The sequence below is a fragment of the Silene latifolia genome, chromosome 3 (assembly GCF_048544455.1).
Source record: "Silene latifolia isolate original U9 population chromosome 3, ASM4854445v1, whole genome shotgun sequence".
Classification (NCBI taxonomy): Eukaryota; Viridiplantae; Streptophyta; class Magnoliopsida; order Caryophyllales; family Caryophyllaceae; genus Silene; species Silene latifolia.
In genome coordinates, this window is record NC_133528.1 from 125014798 (window position 1) to 125022479 (window position 7682).

General features: G+C 33.6%; 1 protein-coding gene across 1 annotated transcript; it reads right to left on the bottom strand.

Moving 5' to 3' along the window:
- Positions 1–2716: 2716 nt before the first annotated feature.
- LOC141647973 (UDP-D-apiose/UDP-D-xylose synthase 2-like) lies at positions 2717–7040 on the bottom strand. The gene is made up of 9 exons (XM_074456373.1): positions 6487–7040; positions 5591–5683; positions 5372–5479; positions 4198–4312; positions 3971–4104; positions 3783–3884; positions 3574–3666; positions 3352–3487; positions 2717–3248 (listed from the first exon to the last, which is right to left on the bottom strand). The coding sequence occupies exons 1-9, from the start codon at positions 6751–6753 to the stop codon at positions 3136–3138; spliced, it is 1161 nt and encodes a 386-aa protein (XP_074312474.1). The 5' UTR covers positions 6754–7040; the 3' UTR covers positions 2717–3135.
- Between the last annotated feature and the right edge of the window lie 642 nt (positions 7041–7682).

The following is a 7682-nucleotide window of genomic DNA, read 5'->3' on the forward strand; positions in this document are numbered from 1 at the left end:
TAAAGTTATAAAACTTAGACCATTAAATCCCAAAAAAAATACATTTGAAAGAATCATTGTATTTCTTAAAAACATAACTTAAAGAAAACTACTAAGAGGTAAATTTTTTATGTGGGAATGAAAAAAATTATATTGCGAGAAATTGAATACATATGAGATTTTGATAGGTTTAAATAGTGTGATAACGAGTATGTATGTACACAGTGATCACGAATGCATTTGAATAATCAAAACAAAAGTAATGATTATTAAATAATATAGCATTATAAAAGACATAAAAAAGTAGGAAAAAACGTTACATTTTTATTTAATATCTTCAATTAAAATACGTACACGTTAAGTATAAATATTGATTATGACTAGATAATATTACTTTTAGTTAAATATTTTATATATTATATTTTAAATACTCTTCAAAAAATATTATTTGAGAAAGTTTAACCTAGTTTATTTATAGGTAAACTCTTAAACATCATTTATATATAGTTGTGTTTGACACATAACAGATGCAAAACACAATCAAAACATTTAAATAAGTTGAGTTTGAACTCTATATGTTTGATACATAAATATCACACGCAATACATATTTTTTTTTTTAAAATTACATAAAATTTTATTCACATCATTTGAACAAATGTTGATTGATTTGGAACCTAACGTATTGTGAAATGATGTAATTTGAGAACTTAATGTTGATTGTTGTATTATTCGAATAAATTTTATTTTAATTAATATGATATTTGATTAGTCACAAAATAATTTATAAAACGTTGATCAGCATAATAAATTATCACTTATTAGTTTTAATTAAAATTGTATGTATTTTATTTTAAAATATTGAAAATAAACCTAATAAAATTAAATTTGAGAAAGATTAATTTATTTTTATTTATAAGTAAAAATATTAAAGTTCATATATAAATTATGTTATTTTTCTTCAATTTTAATAATTAAATTTTAAAACAGGCCGCGCAAAGCGCGGGATACTACCTAATTTTATAATAAAAACGAGTTAAGTATTTAAACTATTGGGATAGATTGGACAATGTTGTTATTTCTTTTTTTTTTTTTTGAAGAAAAAGATCAGTTCATTAATAAAACGCAAAACGGCACTTACAAAAGATAAGTATAATCGAAAACAATTCTAATAGAAACCAAAGGACAAATTTCTCCTGTAAAACTACGCATCTCAAAACATGATATGACAATTCGGCTCGTCCTTGTATCGCTCTCTTCATGTAGCTTTTAAGAGGATCCTTCGTTTGATTCATTGATGGAGAAAATTTACCGCTCATCGGCACCATAGATCCGACGAATAACGCATATCCATTGTAGAGTCGTATGATGAATCATCGACAAACCGCTCTTATCTATAATTCCAATAATAATACTAAACCCTAGAAAGACAAGGACTGAAAAAACTCTGAAAATAGAGACGGAAAAACAGATCTCACCAAAAGGGAGACTTTTATTGATTAATTCATAATATTTCATACCAGCAACGATAAATGAAACTATTTGAAGGGCTTACCATCAATCAATGATCGATGGAAGCCCCATATTTGATTGATGGAGGCTAGGGTTTTTTTTAGAGAAGGAGGAGAAAGTTTTTGGTTTCTTTTTTGGATTGGTAATTTGACGTTAATATTATTCTTTTGACTTCTATTCAAGTGGCTAATATTTAATCCGTTTTAACTATGTAGTAGATATATTCTTCTTCAATAAGAATTTGTATTATTAACATCTTCATAACTCATTTAGATGACTTGTTCAAATATGTGGCGACAACCGATTTGATCCTGAACAAACAGATTGGGTATGGACGGGTTTACGGGTGGGTGAAATAATAATTATTATTGTGGTGATTTGTGATAATGTATGTCGACCATGTTTAGATTATTATGCTTAAGTCCAAAATGTATACCTCCTTAAGTTCTTAGATTGTACGGGTGATAAAACATACTCACTTCGTTCCGGTTAATTGTTGTTCTTTGGTTTTGGCATAAAGACGAAGGAAAGAGGAAGGGACCAATTATCAAATGACAAGTGGAACACATTGAGTGTGAATGATCAAATTGTTCATCAAATTTATTCTTAAAATAGAAAAGACAACAACTCAATGAGATACCCAAATATGGAAAAGGACAACAAATTGACCGGAACAGAGAGAGTATATGATACTGTTTTATAATACGCGTACATTGTACAATGGTGTATATGCTTAATGAAATTTCACGCCATGTAAGAATATCCTTTAAAATTTCTATTATTTGATAAATATGTTCTTTTATATTTATATACCGTTTGCAATGTACTCCCTCAATTAACTCCACACAAAATGATTAATTACAGTTTAAATTTTTAAACGTGTATTCTCTAAAAAAATAAAAATAAAAATAGAATTGTTTTGTAGGATTCTCAAACTATAAGGTTTTACCTTGTTGAAAACCTAAAATACAATCAGTCGTGTCTTTGCCAAGTCAACTAGTTAATGGATAAAATTGACGATAAAAATTAAGGATCATGCTGATAATAAATATTAATAAAGTATAAGGATATCATAAGTGTGTTTAAAAAGAAGTAAGGCTACCGTGTGAAATTTGAAAAATACAAGGTTATCTTTGTAGAAAAACCTTTTTTTTTAGCTGTAATACCACCCACCTATATTGTAGAAGAAGGAAAACAATACGTACATGGCAATAAGAACATTAGACTGTCTCAAAAGTTCCAACCTAATAACGGGTAACAATGTATGTATTGAAATACATTTTGGATACAATTCGGTAATTTCCCCTCATGATTACCATTTACCAGCCGAGGACACTAGCCTAGTGCTCTTTGAGTAGATTACAGCAACAAGATTTATAGAAATTCTAGTACCCTAATTAACAGCACCCTATTTTGATCAGACTGATTACAGTTTTCGGAGAAGCAAGAGCACTTTAACTACCTTATATGGCAGCAGAAAAATGATAGAAGGTAAAACAAATAAAGCTATACGTAAGTGACCATTTTAGACGTAGTTCAAGGTTCTTCAGAAAAGAATTTAAGACATCTTGGTAAACAAAGTGCAACACCCGAGAAGGAGAAGTTATACCCAGGTGAAGACCGTCTTATCATCTCTCCGCTTTCATCAACATGCAATTGGCTTTGATACGGCCTGCTTCACAGCCTGTGCATATGTCCTATGTTGGTATGTGAGAGTTGATTCCAGCAAGTCCCATAGAGATGTCTTCGGGTTCCAACCTAAATATTTGATAAAACAATAATGCTTCAGTTATCTGCATTTTAATTAATCAAGGAAACTAATCAAAATTCAAAACTGAAGATTTTATTCAGAGCGTAATACCAAGCTGTCTGTTGATGATGGTCATATCAGGAATTCTTTTATCACTGTCGTCGTAACCTTCACCGTAGAATTCTTTAGAGCTAACATCAACAGTTGGTGTCTCCATGGCTGACTCCCCACTCACTTTTGAGTATACCTACAGAATTCAAATTTAGGGGTCATTTCATACACCACAAGATATAAAGTGCGCTGGAGGTAGTATAGATCAACATAAAAGTTAACCTGGGTCATCATTTCAGCAAGCTGTCGAACAGTGACTTCATTGTTAGGGTTGCCAACATTGAAGATGTGACCATTTGCTCTGGCTGGATTTTCCTGATTCGAGAGGAAGTACAAATAAGTTCAGACATTATTAAGGAAAAAAAATATAGAAAACTGGCTGCTCTGAACTTTGGAAATATAAATAATGACGGTGATATGGATCAACTTACAATCATCAAGAGTACAGCCTCAATGGCATCTTTGATGTATACAAATGTTCTCTGGGATTCACCACCATCCACAAGCTTAAGAGGCTCACGACGCAGAAGGTTCTAAAATGATAGTGAACAAATTAGATAATCAGTCTTTCACAAAAGCTTGAAAAGTAAATAAGGTCAGACGGGAGCAAGTAACATACGTTGCTGAAGCAAGCTAAAACTCTTGGAACACCTTCACTAGGACCATCAATACCAGGGATGAAATCCATCCTGGGGCCTATCCAGTTAAACGGTCTGACAATAGTGAACTCCATGCCATTTTCAGCACCCTCGGCTACAACAATAACAAATATATATATAACAATGAGCACTATTACCAAAAACCAGGACCTGGAAACGAAAATTCTGAGAAGAGAAAATATGGTACCATAGATGAGCCTCTCAATCAACTGCTTGGCACATGCATAAGACCACCTCTGCTTCTCGATGGAGCCAAAGATACAGGGGGAAGTATCTTCTTTAAGAACGTAATATTCAGGGTCCTAGAACACCAGGAAAAAAAACATGTAAGAGCGCCTGAATCAAATCGCTTACTACTTACGCTACTACATCTCCCCTCCTTTTGTTTGAGATCTAGGTTCCTATCCAGCAATCACTGCTAAGATGCACAAGGAAGGCACCAAACATAGAGGAAACAAATAGAAAGAATTGTCCCTCCAACCAAAAAAAGATGGAAACACGGTTCTCTTTGGATTGGTCTCATGGTAACATTATCACGAGATTGTTTTATATCAAAACACGTGATTGACCCATCAGTCCATGACCCACGCCATCAAAAGTTGATCACCATTAAATCTGGATCAAAAAGGATATGAACGTACGCAGTTACTTTGTTACCAAATTATTCTCTACCCCGCTAACATCGTTCTCCCAGCTCTTTTTATTTTTGGATTAAAAAGAAATAATTGCCAGATGCTTAATACAATTACTTTGTGCCAAAAGTAATTGCCAGATTCTTAAATAAACTGAATATAATTGTAATCTTAACATTATAATCTGTACACATACGCACATAAGAGAGCTCATTTACATATGCATTTTCTTTGTCGACCAGATGTTATATTTGTGCACGCCGGATGCAAAACTTTTGGCTTCACCTCTGTTATTATCTATCTTCAAATCATTTTTAAAATAAAAAATCCAGCGTAACTGAGTGTGCCTAAGCAGATGGCAAGTTACCAAACTGAATCTTAGCTTTAAAGAATTATTAATGCCCGGCTATCAATCCTAAATGAAAATGTCACATGCTAAACACAGTGTGTGAACGTCATGTACCGAGGCATGACCTTGCTGTAATATTTAAAGACAAAGGTACAGAGCAGAGACCAAGAACTAGTAATAAAATGGAATCACGGCAACGTAACTTAAACTAGTCCAACAAAGTGTTGTGTTATATAATTAGGTAAAGAATCTTCCAAAAAGTTAGCAATACAAACACAGCAATAAAGCACAGATCTACATCCAAATCCAGATGTGTAGTACAAGTATTAACATAATCAAAGAAAACAGAATCACAAAATCAAGAAAATTCAATAATTAACCTGACGCAGAGGGCTATCCTTGGGAAGGAAGCTACCAATGGTTTTCCCATACACTTCACAAGTAGAAAAGTGAATGAGGCGCTTGTTGTTCTCTGAGCAATATTTAACCTGAAATAAATTATCGACCACATTGCAATTTAGCATCACAAACTTCAGCATCATTTAGATATTTAACGAAGAAAATGTTACTGTTTAAGTCACATTCACCAAAATCCTTACCACTGGAAGCGCATCGATGAAGTTGCTGTATATTGTGTCAAGAGGACGCGTGTTGTAGTCAGCAGGAGTACAGATTGCCGCCAAGTTGATGGTCTAAATCATACAATTTCAAGTTCAGACTAAAATTAAGTGAAAATATACAAAATGCCACTTCAAAGCGGCAAAATGATCACAATTACACTAGTCTATCATAAACTACTATGAACTCAAAAGAATTAAGCAGAAATCACTGCACGGAGAACTGAAATTATCCGAGACGGAACTAATTAGCACCAAGTCATCAACTGAAATGCTATCAATAAAGCACAGATCATTATAAACTCCAGAATGAAGCATAAAACAGTAGCACCGACAACAAAAATAGCTGAAATTACACGCATTCGCATCTTTGAGCTTCAATTACATAAGATCGCGAAGCCAAGGGATACGAACATTATATTTAAGAACTAAATAACATGAAAATTACTCCACGCAACTTCAAAACGTCAAACATTCGTAGATGTTTACAGCAACAGCAACACCGACACGAGGAAAAAGCGTCGGAACTCGCAATAAACGAAATTAATCGCATTAACAAGAATGTATACTGAAATCTTCGAGAATAAGATCAAAAATTACAAACGAAAACAATAAAATCACTTCTCGCAACTTCGAAACACCAAACATTAAAGAATCATCGAACATAAACGCAGCACCGACACCAAAAATTCGCCGAAAACACATGCACTACGAAAACGCTGAACAAAATCAATCAAAATTAACAACAACTAGTTACATTTTCCATGCGAAAAACAAGAAAATTACTGCTCGCAAATTCGACACCAGAAAATCGCCGAAATCATTACAGCATTCATAAATTATCAAAGAAATCATAAATCATAGAAGAATGAGAATACCAGATCTGACATCTTGATGAGACCTTCAAGACGAGAATCATGCTTAATATTGATACGATGAAACTGTATACGATTCGCCCAAGGATTAGTAGAAGGTTCAAGAAGATGCTTAATCTTGTCATTGTAAACATCGACGGCGAGAACAGTATGCGGTGTTTCGGACATGAGTTTCTCGCAGAGGTGTGACCCGATGAAACCGCCCGCACCGATCATGCATATCGTCATCGTCTTAATCGGATTACCGTCAAGATCAACTCGGTTCGCCATTGTTGTTTGAGATTAATTTGGGCGAAGAAAAAGAGGGAGAAAGATTAGAGGATTGATTAATGAATGAAGGAAGGAAGGAAGAGATTAGAGATGGGGGGATGAATTTGGGCGGTGGAGAGTGATTTATTCAAGCTGCTGCCATACTTATTAGTGAGACTGTGAGAATGTGATTCGGTGTTAAAGAGAGTGTGACCCCTTTTGTGGGTCCCCTTCCCATTCTTCCCTCGCTTTTTTTTTTCTAATTAATTACAAGTGTGCTAATACTAGTCGCCTCGCCACATGTTGTGCTGGAAATTGATTAAGTCTCATTTGTGAGGGTTAAATATTACCTACATGATAAATAAGATAAAAATAAGAGTTTTCAGGGATTCACAAATAGCTTGTCTTATCTACATATATGGGTTTTTATTTTACCCGTCACAAGTTTTTGACGATATTACCAGTCACAAATGAGAATTTGTGCTAGAAATTAGTAAATTAATCGATTATTATTTAATAATACTAGTTAATTCTTCGCATACGGTCCCCAAGATATTTTAAGGGTTGACCTACTTCCACGATCAAATCCTTTAATGCCACGAAGTACATGGGTAAGTGCAGATCCAGACACTCTTCACACTCTTATCGAGCTATGAGATTTGTGGCATTAGTGTAATGGGTCGTGGATTTATCATTGCCCTGTTTTAATCGATGATGTTTTATGTTCATGTTAGCTTGCATATCTTTATTTGATTCGGATGTTTGTACATGTTTAGTGTTGGCCACACTAAAACTCTTGTGATATTGTTTTGATGGTTGAATCGATTGCAAACTAAATTACAATCCTTTGTAATTTATTCGTATTTAACTTTGCTGAGAGCATGAATATCCGAATATAACTACGTCTTTTGTTTAGATGGTTAATTGTTAAATAACACAATAACATGAAA

Bases quoted from the DNA above. Each gene is read 5' to 3' on its own strand.
- LOC141647973 (XM_074456373.1), bottom strand. From the start codon at position 6,753: ATGGCGAACCGAGTTGATCTTGACGGTAATCCGATTAAGACGATGACG. The intron at 5,684-6,486 runs GTATTCTCATTC...TGTATGATTTAG, and splicing joins TCATCAAGATGTCAGATCTG to ACCATCAACTTGGCGGCAAT. The intron at 3,667-3,782 runs GTAAGTTGATCC...CTCTCGAATCAG, and splicing joins AGGCTGTACTCTTGATGATT to GAAAATCCAGCCAGAGCAAA.